Here is a 12,907-nt window from a genome sequence, read left to right as displayed (position 1 = left end):
CACATAATAAGATAAATATTTTCAACCAAAAAAAAATGAGATAAAGATAATTTTAAATATAATCAATCAAGGATATGCACTATCAAAGGAGGTACATGCATAATCTTGAAATATATATTGAATCAACTAAATTTTATAATAGTGCTAATATTCCCTCAAACGCCCGGTGAGTTCAAACAAATCAACATAAATTTGAAAAATAATCCAAAATAGCTTCCAAAAAATCTTCGATCACCATGAAAACGAGCACTGCACAAGGTCGGGTATAGATAGTAGTACGACTATGCGTGGGGTACGTGTGGTGGCTCCAGGCTTCCGTTGACTATGAGATTCCAATATGTTGGTTATCTATCGGTGGTGAGTCCGGTGGTAGTGTCGATTTCTTGAATGATACGCGAAAGTTGAGAATCATAAGGGAAATAGCAAGTAGCCAATGCGGGCGACTTGCGTAATAGTAACTAAGTGACGTGGCCTATATGTCCAGCGTCGTAACATCAAGCGGCCTATACAGTTGGCTTGGGAAAATACTTACTAAGCAACATGGCATATGTGATTGGTATTAGAAGAGTCACCTCGGTGAAACAGGCTCGACAACCTCAACGAAAAATGCTCGACAAGGCAACATGTCGTCGACATCGTAACATGACCACCGTGGTGCTTACTCAGACAGGAATGAAGCATTTTGATGAACACTATCGAGAGGTGATGATAGATTAATTTTTCTATGGGTGCATGGGGTGTAACCGGTGCACTAGGGTTGCATACCAACTTTAGAGATAGTGGAATCGTGAATTGAAGAATTTCCTCTATATTTTGATGTACTTAGAAAAGAGTACATTGAGCCAATTTATAGGTTTATTAGAAGACTAACTAAGGTAATAAGATAAAAATAATAGCAAATATAATCAATCAACAATATTTACTATCAAATGAGATATATGCATAATCCCGAAAGACATATTAAATCAACGAAGTATTCTACTATTGTCAACAATTACCATGTCATTTTATTACCTTTTAAAAAACATACAAAACTCACACTTGTGATGATTTAACGTGTTTTTCATAGCCTTTTATAATTTTTTTTAAAAAGTACATTTTCCATTTCGAAATACTTTACAAATCTTAAAATCCCTTTTTCCCTTTATATGTTTTTTTTTGACTGAAAGCAAAGCAAAAGAAAAATATTATTCTAACCTTGCTAATCCACACATTAGTCCTAAGGTTGAGTCGAACTTGAAACAACGATTCCATCTACACTCCCAGATACGGGGATTGGACATTGGGATTGAAGACTCAAGTTGGACATCCAATGCCTAAATCAATAAACCAAAGTGAGAACCGTACCAATAAATAACTCGATTTAGCCTAAGGATGCTCGACATCCTTTGATCGTGTCTTGATTCTGTTTGGTTAGTTATGTGGTTGGGTGCGGTCCCCGTCTCAACTGGTTTGCTTATAATTAATCTTACTCCTAGTATTGGCCTTGGAGATCTTCTAACATAATTATATGGTTGGTCGCCCTTTGAGACTTGGCTAAGCCCAGACCTGTGCCGAGGAAACACATGCTGCTATCCGGTGGACAACAAGGCCCGCCAACTCGTCCCCGGGGTTTCCAACATCCGGGCGGGCTTCGTCGTGCGGTCGGCGTGGTCCAATCAGCCAATGACATTCTGGCCCGGACTGCCTTGTCTAGCCGGGCCAATCTTGGTCCGATTTTTTTTTTTTTTTTTGGGGTTGAAACTTAATTCCCGAAATGAAAAGTAGAATTGTCGACGCTGTCAATAAATTCGGGTTTCAGCCTCACGGAAGGGAATGACGACGATTCGTTCCCTGCCGTCACGCGCGAGGCAAACCGCAGAAGAAGACAGTTAGGTGGGACTGAATTTCACGCCAAAAGGGAAACACCACAACTCTCAACAAAAAACCCCAAAATTCAAATAAAAAAAACAAGAACTGCAGGAAAACTATTATTAAAAAGATAAAAATAATAACCTTTATTTTTTTATTTTGGCAAGTTCAGATCATTTTCCTTTGGGATAACAGAACAAATAGTCTCTAAACTTTGATCCCAACATGCAATGACGTTTTCAAATCTTTAATTTGTTCAATAGGATCCTTAAATTTTGATCTAATATTTGATATTATTTTTAAATTTTAAATTTATTCAACGTGATTTTGAATTATTAATAAATATTTCAAATTAGATAAAATTGTTTAAAAGTTTAAGGATCACTTTAAATATTAAAAAAAATAAAAAAATATATTAAAAAAATTAAAATTTTGGAAATCACGTTGAAAAATTAAAAACGTTCAATCAAAAGTTAGCAGCTACCTATGTCATTTTCTTTCGCGTTTTGACGGACCAAGCTACTCGGAATAAACAGAAAAAAGAATAAAAAATTAGATAAAATTGCAAATATAATAAATAAATACGGAGAGAACAAAGCGAGCGACCATCTCTCTCTCTCCACAGCCGCGTACCCCCATCGCTCAACTCGCCGTACGCAATTGAGAAGCCAGAGCCCCGAAGCCGAAGCAGGTGACGCCCGGCGCTCCGCGGTTCCCACATAGCTAACGGGCCCCACTCTCTCCGCTAACGTGCGCCTCGCGAGCAAGGTGACAGACACGCACGGCACGTTGCGATGCGGATGCGGGATGCGTTGTGAGGGGTCGGCAGCTGTAGGAAGTCATCCCTCTTCGTGTTCTCCTCCCCCCCCCCGAGATCCGATCATCTAAAACCCTAGCCTAGCTCCCGAAATTCGCTGCCGATCGGGATCGCTGATTGGATCGTGGCTTCTGGTTCTGAGAGTTTCGCAAGTGCGATAGGGCGATCGCTTCGAATTCGCCGGCGGAAGGTCGCTTCTGGCACGCATGTGCGCATTCGGTGTTGATCGGTGAGATACGGAGTGTGAAATCGCTGTTGGAGCAGGAGTAAGGATGCAGAGTCGAAGTCCTCCTAAGCACCGGCACGATGGGACTTCACCGCTCCCTCTGGGAATGGATTGGAGCCCTCCACCTCGGAAATGGGTGAGTCTACTAATCAGATATGTTCAGTTTCGCTTTTACTTAGGTTCGGTACAAGTTGAATTGTCCGTGTGATCCCGCGAATTGGAGTAATTGGAGCTCATTTTGTGCAATTGAAGTCATGCAATATCGAATTGTAAATTGTACAAAGAATCGTGCGGTGCAGTTTTATTCCAAATGGGTATCCGAGGAGTGCATGTTGCTCAAATTGAGTCATCTGTGATCACGCGCCGCGGGAATTATAGTAATTAGGCTCGTTGACTGAGATGGAAGAAATTACTGACTTGAGGTTTTGGAGTTCGTTATTTTCCTTTCTAGTTGATGAAATGATTTTCCGTTGCTATTATTCTATTTGAGAAACAGAATGGGCGGGACACCTTGTGGCCGCATGATCATCGGACGGGGTGGAGTTACTGTGTTACGATACCTTCGTGGGTCCTGCTGCCGAAATCAAGAGACGCGGATCCTATTGTGGTAAGCATATATCGCCAGATGGCTGTTTGCTGTATTAGAAACAGATACGTTGCCAATGCAGTCTTCTTGCTTTGAATCAGTGCAGTAATTATATGGGTATTAAGTGTTCTATTCACTTAGGACATATATCAGTTAAATTGTCCTGCACAATTTCTTGTGCTTTTTAGCTCCCCATGTCTGCTGCAATAGGTGACGTCGGGCTCTCTTTTGCTTGAATCCTCCCAGAACAACATCTATACAGCTATTCTTTCAATTTTTCAGACATGGTGTTTGCTAGCAGGATTTATTCCCTAGTATCCCAGTGTCTTTGTTGTTCATGGCATCCAAACTATTGGTACTGATATCAGTCTACTTGATGGATGATTGTTAGAAGGTGCCCCTAGAACTGTTTAGTTCTGCCGCTGGCTTACTTCTTTCGTCATATCTCTTTTTTCTGTCCTGCTTCGCATTTTGTTTGTTGTCCTGGATATGGTCTTGATCAACATGCTGGTCCCTCGTGAATGGTGTTGGGAAAGTTTAATGTATAACATCAACCACTTGTTTGAGGTGGACACTAAGTTTCCATGAGACAGGACTTGCCTATTGCTTTGGCAATGTTTTGTTTGTTATACATTATCCTGATATCTGATCCTCATCAGCCCGTACTTTTGTTTTTATTATCTTAGGACAAAATTATGAATATCTTTCAAGAATGTCATGACTTCTCATTTTAATTGTATTTATTTGAACCGTAATGCCAGGAAAAAATAGTCTTTTGTCTTCTCTTTGGGGAATGACAAGCTTGTTCAGTGCCCAATAGGAATGACAAGCTTGTTCAGTGCCCAATAGACCCAGAATGGAGGTTCCTTATTTTTCTCTGTTACTTGTTTGGTTGGCAGGGTTGTAATATTCATATGCTGAGTTTCTTCACTTTTTGAGGATGAGAAATATAGCCTTGGATTGGCTTTACAGGAGGGGAAAAAACAAAGAACGGATATTTCAAAAGATTTGTGATTATGTCAATAAGCAATTAGGCTGTTCTCTAATAAAAATGAACGGGTACAATAGCCCCCCCTTTTTTTTCAAATTGAATCAATTTGAAATGTCTAGGGGCCTGAACTGAGTTGATATGGTTTGGTTAAGTTCTACAGTGGGCCAAACTGAATGTCAATTTTTTGGAGTTTAGAATGCTTTGCATTTCACAGTTTTTTTGTGTAACATATTTGTAGTTTCCTAATCTTGGCTTGTACATATCCTTGTCTTTGTTTTACTAGTTAAGTTCAGAGATTAGCATCTCAAATAGGCTAAAGGTAAATACAATCAGATGTTCTTTAAAACTTGAATTGAACTGCAACAATTGTTTTGGTTCAGTATACTTTGGTTCGAGAAATGGGAGCTCCCCCTATGCCAACAGCTTTCTAGTTTGGGTTTTTGCCCTTTTTTACTACATGAGATCCTTTTTGTTCACGTCTATATTGTGGCTTCTGGCATTACTCTCCCTTAACATTCTTAATGGGCAGTTTTACAGGGTTCAGGTTGGTTTACAATCTCCCGAAGGTGTTACGACTGTTCGTGGAGTGTTAAGAAGATTCAATGACTTTTTGAGGTTATTTTCTGATGTGAGTCTACATAGCTTATACATATTATCTTTGGATTGGGCACCTAACTCTGTGGGTGATAGTTTTTAAATCATGCAACCTGTTCGTTTAGAAAACTAGAAGAACTTTTGTCTTCATAATTCTCAAGCATACATGTTTAGATTCTTTTTTAATTATCCGCACATTTTGCAGCTTAAAAAAGCTTTTCCTAAGAAAAATCTTCCGCCAGCTCCTCCGAAGGGACTTTTGCGGATAAAGAGCAGGGCATTGTTGGATGAGGTAGCAACAGTTTCTCATTTATGTAGTGAATTTTTCAGATTGTATATGAATGGGGGCAGAGCGGCCTAAGGTGTTTAAACTTCATTTGTCTCTCAACTATCTGATTGCTTGTCATTCATAGATTATCTCGCAATGATTAATTGAGTGCTTGAATAAGTACTAAAAAGATTGTAAGTGTCATTTTTGTGAACTCTTTCTTCAATTTTGCTAAGACCAATTAACTTTTGGAATGCATTGATAGGAACTGCACAAAGATGATGTTTGATGTGGCTTTTGTTGCAAGAAAGAGTTGATCTGTTGAAGCTTTAATCTCTTTGAAGATTTAGAAGTTTTTATAAGTAATGTGTTTTGTAGTCATTGTGAGCTAAAGTTTTTAAGCTGCTGAGTAAAGCATTTTTCAGGTTATAGGAGTAAGATTTCAGTGGTAAAGTTTTCTTTTTCTTTAAAGAGGGAAGCATTACAGCGTAAAAGTCTACCGTATGAAGCTCTACTAAAGAGCACATTCACAACAGTTGTCCTTAATTGTGAACAATCAAGGCTTTTTTTTTTCCCTGGAAATACATTATCTATCGCAATATTTGTAGACGCTTATGAACAATCGCCTCTTTGTTTTTCTCTCAATAGTGTAGTCTAATCAGCTAGGCCTTTAGGCACACCTTTCTAGGAATACTGTCTGTGCTTTTGGTGCAATGGCCCTTAGTTTATCAGCTTCCAGGAGTTTGCACTGTCTTTTAGTCGGACAACTGCAATTGAATGTCAATCAATGCTAATTTTCAGCATTTGAAGTTTTTATGGCATAGCAATGCTAGCCGAAAAGTTTGTTAATGGCAACAACTTAGTTTGTGACCCGCTCATATTTCATAAGGCTAAGATCTCTTGCAGAGAAGGTGCTTGTTGGAGGAGTGGATGACAAAGCTCTTGTCTGACCTTGACTTGTCGAGAAGTTTTGCGGTGGCGTCATTTCTTGAACTAGAAGCTGCTGCTAGATCTTGTATGTCTTCGAACCAACTGCTCCTCAGGATTTCCTCTGGATCACATTGTGATATTTAGTTATGGACAATTAAATTCAGTGAGAGCTAGACCTAGTCGTATAGAATTTTCTTGGTAATCTTCCGAAGTGCTGGGCCCTTGGATTTGATTTTGACAACTCATTTTAGGTGTATCATTTGTTTTTTGTTCAGCTTTTCAAGATACAAATCAAAATGTGCCAGAGGCATTGGGTTCTGGAAATAGTTCAGTATCATCACATCAGGCACAAAATGATTCAACGTTATCTGTTGTTGCCGGTGGTTCATCTCTCACATCGGATTATGGCAGTGATACTGCCTACGAGAACTCCGAACTTGGAACACCAACGTTAGGAAGACATGAAAGTTCTGATGTGGCTGTGGAGGAATTTTCTTTGGATGAAGACTTGCCTAATCCCATTGATAGACTTGTCAAATATGGAGTGTCTAATATTGATGAGGGTCTGTTCATGGGTGAAGCAATCTTAGAGCAGCTGGAAGGTTTTGATAGGCATAAAATTCATGGCAACCATGTAAATATCAGTGGAAAAAACTTGGAAAATGGAAATATCTCCAAAGTCTCGTACCTTGCGGGAAATGACTTAGAACTCTTCACAGAGCCAGATCATTTCAAGGTTACTGGCCATACACGGAAACTCTCTTCTGATAGCATTTCCAGTGATGTGAGCTCTCTTAGAGGTAGTGAATCATCAAACTCTGGAATGCCTAATTCATCTGGTAATGGCTCTGCTTACCTTTCTGGAGCTGTTGAAACTTCAAGTGCTCCAGAAATTCTTGGGAACGCGGAGCTGCATGCTTCAGGAGATGGCCAAGTCATCCTTCCGATGGATCAGCGCAGCAAATTGAATAGGGTCATGTTCTCCTTTCAACGAAGGCTAGTAACAGCAAAAACAGACATGGAGGATCTTATATCAAGATTAAACCAGGAAATTGCCGTGAAAGATTACCTTATGACAAAGGTAAGTCTAAGTAAGCAAACACGTCATTTGAACTAAACATCAAATGTAAAGATCAATAAATATTGTCACATAAGGGCAACTAATGGCGTAGACAAGCCTTCAGGGAAAACTCGACTTATATGGAAATGTTTGGGACGATATTTTGCCATTACTCTCTTTCGATCACACAATTCCTGCCTATGCTGGAATTGCGTGGGACTCACATGCACATAGGAAAACACATGCATGGCTCTCTCTCTCTCTCTCTCTCTCTCTCTCTCTCTAACATGCTCACACAGACACTTACACGCACTGAGTCTCACACAGATCATGCACGGATTTATATGGATGTCCAAGGAGTAATGCTGGAAGGTGCTTTGTTGGTTGACGAAATATCAGAAGACGGAAGAATAAATATCAATTCATGGAGTATAAATTACATCTTTTATTGCCAGATGCATCTCTGAGATCATGCTTGAGTCTCTCTCAATTTTGCACCATTATTCTTGCTTGCAATGAGATTGTTTACTGTGGAACACTTGAACCTTCCCTTTGGAGATGCTCGCTGATAGAGCAGATATAAAGCACATGCCTGGTGCACCTTTGCAGCTATGCTATAGGAGAACACCACAATTGCCTGCATTTGACAGTGGATATTTTTTCATGGCATTTAATGGCCTTTGGGTACATGCTGATCTGTCTGGTGTTGGCTCATCTGGACCAGACCTTATCTATTTTATAGCAGCCAAACAGCTGAATGCATCAGTGAAAACTATACAATTGATATATACTTTCAGGCAAATTGTATTAAACTCCTTAGTTCTTTATTAGAAAGGTGGAGGCAGCTCCTATAATGTCAAGATGTGCACCTGCTTATTTCAAAAGAAGGTGTGACTGCAAACTATGGCCTACCTGTTGAGGTGGCATGTAATAATATTAAATTTCATATAAGGACGTAAGTAAGTATTAACAGAATGACAAGTTTGTTGTTGTATTTTTGTTAAAGTATAATGGATGTCAAGTGATCAACCTAGGGCATATGTTTTTTAATGCATAAGTTCAATTGAGATATAAAGCGAAGAGAACCAATGAGACTAAAGCTTAAGACATATGGGAGAGATGATGTTGAGATCATACAGAACCTAGCACGCCAAAAAGGGAAGTCTAGGCAGCTTTCACTTATGCAGAATTTGGATTATCTATTGCTTGACTTGTGCACATCCGGGCAATGCGGGACTTTGTCCTCACCCAGAAGCCTGTTTTAAAGGGCATCTTTTATGCCAATGGCAGGGGGTGACGGCAGGGTGAAGTGTGGCCCTAGTTTCCCTTTTTTGCCTCTACAGTAATGGAAGGAGGGTTAAATTGACTGGTGTCTGGGGAAGATTTCTAATACTTTCCAGCTGGACATGTGTTACTGGCGTGGGCTTCTGATATGATACATAAATGAACACCTCTAGATAATCAAGTGGATTTTGGAAGTTATGTGAGTCTAAATTGGATATAATAGTTAAAAAAATAAGGACGAAAAAAGACATGGAACAAATGGTCTTGTTTATGTTTGGTTTATGTAAGGCAACTGTACGGGCGAGAAAAGTAATGTATGGGTGCTCATAAAGTTCATGCACTTCCTAAGACAGCCATGCCCTCTCTTTTCCTTGAGCTCCTTGGGTGGAAGCAAAGAGCTCTTGGGGAAAGATCAATTTGCTATATGAGAACATAGTTGCACTGTGTTTGAGCTGGAGGCATGTTGATCAGGCTTGATCTTTTACTGGTCGTACAGATTACGTGGAAAGTTGTCCTTAATTAAGATTAGAGCAATGAACAAGTGAAATTTCCATCAAAAAGCAGGTGGGATATTGGCCACCCATGCAGTATGGGGCTTGATAAAGATTGTGTGGTGAGTGGAGAAATGGAAATAGCTGGCTTGGTTGACCAGTTATTTGTCCAGAAAACAGAGGGATGTGTATCTACACAATAAAATGCATTAAACATGTGTTTTTACTTTGACCAGATCTAACTGCTATTGTTGTTTTTCTCCCAGCAAAATAGTTGAGCAACTTCATAGACTCTCTTATACATACTGCGTCCTTAGTGCGAGTAGCAGTAGCATGATTACTCTTTAAGTGGTAGTAATCAACTGCATCTGAACAGGTTAAGGATTTGGAGGTGGAACTTGAAACTACGAAACAAAAGAGTAAAGAAAACCTAGAACAAGCAATATTAGGAGAGAGAGAGAGATTTACTCAAATGCAGTGGGATATGGAGGAATTACGACAAAGATCTTATGAGATGGAGTTGAAGTTAAAGTCTAAACAGGTATACGATCTTCTGTTATTCTCTCTTTTCTTGTCTCCAAATCTTTTAGATTTTAAATAATCTGGTTTGGCAATTTTGTAGGATGGTGAGTCATGTTCTGAGTCAACAGGAGCATCTTTTAGCCCACAGAGGGACCAGCTGCTTCAGGAGTTGGATGAAAGCAAACAGCAGGTTGGCAATTGGCAGAAAAGATATGAAGAGCTAGAACTAAGGTCAAAGGCAGATCTTAAAGTCCTGGTTAAAGAGGTGAAATCTCTCAGAAACTCCCAGAGTCATTTAAAGCAAGAGCTCAGTCAATCTCTGGAAGAAAAGAGAAAAGTCGAGGTAATATTTCTTTTAACGCATTTTTTGATGTTATATATGAAGCTTTTGACATTCCTTAGTCTGTGCTAGTCCGTATACATGGAGCTTGATTTACACTGATTAGTAGAGACAATAACGCAATGCTTGTGGCAGTTTCAAACGTGTGACCTTAATAGAACTACACAAGATATGGCCCAGATAAACGTGCGAGTGGAAAGACATGGTTGTTTTGAGTTTATTTATGGCACAGCTTTCTTGACGCTGATTCTCATGGCGTATTGTCAGAAACTCCTTGAAGAGAAAGAACAAATGAATCAACTATGTGAAACTGCCTTGAACAAACTGTTGCAAGAGTGTAAAACCATCCACAATGTACTGCAAGACTGCGTTGTCAATATCACTGCAAATGATGTAAAGGACCTTGGTTCTTCCTCTGTTGAAGGCATGCGATTCTCGTCTATGTTGGATGACCGAATTGGCCGTATAACTACACAGGTATTCTATCTGCTTTTCATGATTAGAATTACCCTTGAAAATCAGTTTGTCTGATAATGGCTTGTGCAGTTAACCTTTCGGTGTTTGAAGAGTTAACTAAAACATTTGCTGGGTAGTAAGTGAAAGCTCCATGTTAGTTTGTATTTTCTTGATATTACAATTTCCCGGGTGAATGACATTCTCTATTCTTGTGTTCACTACGTTGCCTCTGAACTTTGATAATTGCACACTTCTCGAATATGAAGGTTTAGCTTGTCAGGTCTATAGCGCAGGTGCATCTCAAATCTGGAGATGCAATTAACCTCAGAGATCTTAGTTTATATATGCAGTCAGTTGCCTTTCATCCTAACTTACAAAGCTCAGGAGTATCTCACAAGATAGCTGATAATCTAAAATTTGATCACCACCATTGAGATTATATTTAAACGACATCCTCCTTTATGGAATGCACATCAAAACCCAGTTTAGACTAAATGGCAACTGGTTAACAAAATTGGACAGGAGTTATTGTAATGCACTAAAGTCGGGCAAAGATAATGTGGCAAACATTTAAGTCTACATCACTAAAAAGTGCAACAAATCACAATTTGACAGTTATTGCACTAGACCCCACCCAAATTTAAGGTTTTCAAATCACGAGATGGAGGGATTATTTGATAATCGTAGTTTCAATTTATGGCTGAACTACTTCAATGAGCACGTCGTTTTTTTAGGAAATTGTAGAATATGTCAATAATTTTGAAAGTTTGTGACCTGAACAACTCATCAGTTGGGCTATTGTGGATCAGAATTCCAAGGTAAAACCAGCTAATCTGTATCATGAATTCCTACAACCTCTATAAGAGTCCCTTGACTGTCTGAAATTGCACTGCTCCCTCTTAACTTGCATTTTGGAAAGAATTCCTGCTTTATTGGAATTTTTTCTCTAGCTAATGTAGTTTTTCAGGTTTTATGCTGGTGCTTTTCTCTTTCTAGTTATTTTTGTTGTAAATGTTATATGGTCTTTAGTAGTCTTTAGTCAACAAGGAAAATATCTTAGGGTCAGTGATGACATAAAATCCATAGCCCCTTTGCATAAGGAAGACACTGGTTCTATCCTTGTGATAAGAGGAGGTATCATTTTAAACTATTCTTTATGCAGTTGCTTTTAGTGATTGAATGCTTTGTGGGTCAATGTGAGATTTTATAGGAATATGGTTTTTTGGGGCCATGAGCATGTGGTTTTATAACTAAGTTCTATCCTTCAACTTTAGGCAGTTGGAACTGGTTTAACATCTACTATATTTAGGCAATCGGGGCTGGTTAAACAGGAATCTGTCTAATCATCTAACATCTTCTAATATCTTCCACATGTATAGTTCAGTAGGTAAAAGTACAAGCTGTGGACACTGACTCTCTTCCCAAACTTCTAGTAAAATGTCTTCTGTTTTTTCTTTCAATGAACCTTTTGAAAGTTTGACCACCCCAAATGTAGTTCTATTCCTGTTAAACTGCAAGTGTTCTCTTGTCTGTTCTTGCCTATATTATTCAAAATCAACTCTGAAAGTGAAAAAATCATATGAGAGTGAATATGGCTGCCTGGATTTGTCCTATTTGATAGTTACCTTCTGACTTTTACTTGAGCTGCAATTGAAATTTTTGAACATCAAATCCTTAGCATTTGATGTCTGTTCACCATGACCTTGGTATGTTTCATCCTTGTTCAGAGCTGAATCCAATTTGGTCTCCTTATGGCTCTGTCAAAAATATTTAGATGTCAATCTTCCATTGTAAACCATGTACTCATCACGTGTTCATCAGGCACATATGTTGGCCCAAGAAGGCCATGCTGCTGCTTCTGATGTATATGGAGATAATGGAGTAAATGACAACACAAGAATGGTTGAGGATGAATTGAAGACTACCATAGCAAACATCATTATCGATAGTAGCACTTTATTTAGAAAACAGGTAAACTCTGTCTTGCAATGTTCTCTTAATGATGTTTCTGAAACTGAGACAGCAGAGGCTCCTCACGGAAAATCCTAGCAGATTGACTCATTTGGAAGGGGAATAGGGTTTATATTTATGAGAGTAAAATCCCATCCCTTTGGTATAGTCATAATGCCACATCTCCACAGTGACTTCTCCGCATTCTAGTTAGTTGATGATACCTGCGGAGATGTCACTATGTGGTGACATTTTGTAATCCCACATAAATGCTTTTCACAGGATGGTGGTCTATACAAAATGATTTTCCTTGTTAATGTACATGAATGAGTACAAATATTACCGAAAAGCTATAGATGTAATTTTCTTTTTTTGGTCGATATTTTGATATAATGTTCAAATGTACGAGTTTAAGGCAATTGCTGAAAAAGCCGTATCTTTTTACGATGTAATAAGTATATTCAAAATCAAGCTTATTTGGTTGGAGCTGTCATGGTGGATTACATCATTCTAGTGCAGATGGATGGTTGGACCTTTTGGT

At 38.9% G+C, this 12,907-nt stretch overlaps 1 protein-coding gene across 2 annotated transcripts; it reads left to right on the top strand.

The window, feature by feature from the left end:
* The first annotated feature begins 2,466 nt into the window (after window positions 1-2,466).
* LOC115727098 (PX domain-containing protein EREL1) lies at window positions 2,467-12,685 on the top strand. Of its 2 annotated transcripts, none has more exons than XM_048277370.1 (10): window positions 2,467-3,030; window positions 3,391-3,501; window positions 5,009-5,099; window positions 5,271-5,357; window positions 6,240-6,348; window positions 6,539-7,344; window positions 9,475-9,639; window positions 9,721-9,963; window positions 10,228-10,437; window positions 12,238-12,685. In XM_048277370.1, exons 1-10 carry the CDS (start codon window positions 2,975-2,977, stop codon window positions 12,463-12,465), a joined length of 2,106 nt encoding a protein of 701 aa, XP_048133327.1. In that variant the 5' UTR covers window positions 2,467-2,974; the 3' UTR covers window positions 12,466-12,685. The 2 variants fall into 2 exon arrangements, with proteins under 2 accessions (XP_048133327.1, XP_030513117.2); XM_030657257.2 differs by having other exon boundaries at window positions 5,001-5,099.
* Window positions 12,686-12,907: the final 222 nt, after the last annotated feature.

This window comes from Rhodamnia argentea, chromosome 4 (genome assembly GCF_020921035.1).
Source record: "Rhodamnia argentea isolate NSW1041297 chromosome 4, ASM2092103v1, whole genome shotgun sequence".
NCBI classification, from domain to species: domain Eukaryota; kingdom Viridiplantae; phylum Streptophyta; class Magnoliopsida; order Myrtales; family Myrtaceae; genus Rhodamnia; species Rhodamnia argentea.
This window is presented reverse-complemented; position numbering and strand designations above follow the sequence as displayed.

What these genes read in the sequence shown, in the direction of transcription:
- LOC115727098 (XM_030657257.2), top strand. Translation starts at nt 2,941, where the DNA reads ATGCAGAGTCGAAGTCCTCCTAAGCACCGGCACGATGGGACTTCACCG. An exon ending in TTTTGAGGTTATTTTCTGAT is followed by an intron (nt 5,100 to 5,270) that starts GTGAGTCTACAT and finishes CACATTTTGCAG; the next exon opens with CTTAAAAAAGCTTTTCCTAA. An exon ending in TTGGCCGTATAACTACACAG is followed by an intron (nt 10,438 to 12,237) that starts GTATTCTATCTG and finishes CGTGTTCATCAG; the next exon opens with GCACATATGTTGGCCCAAGA.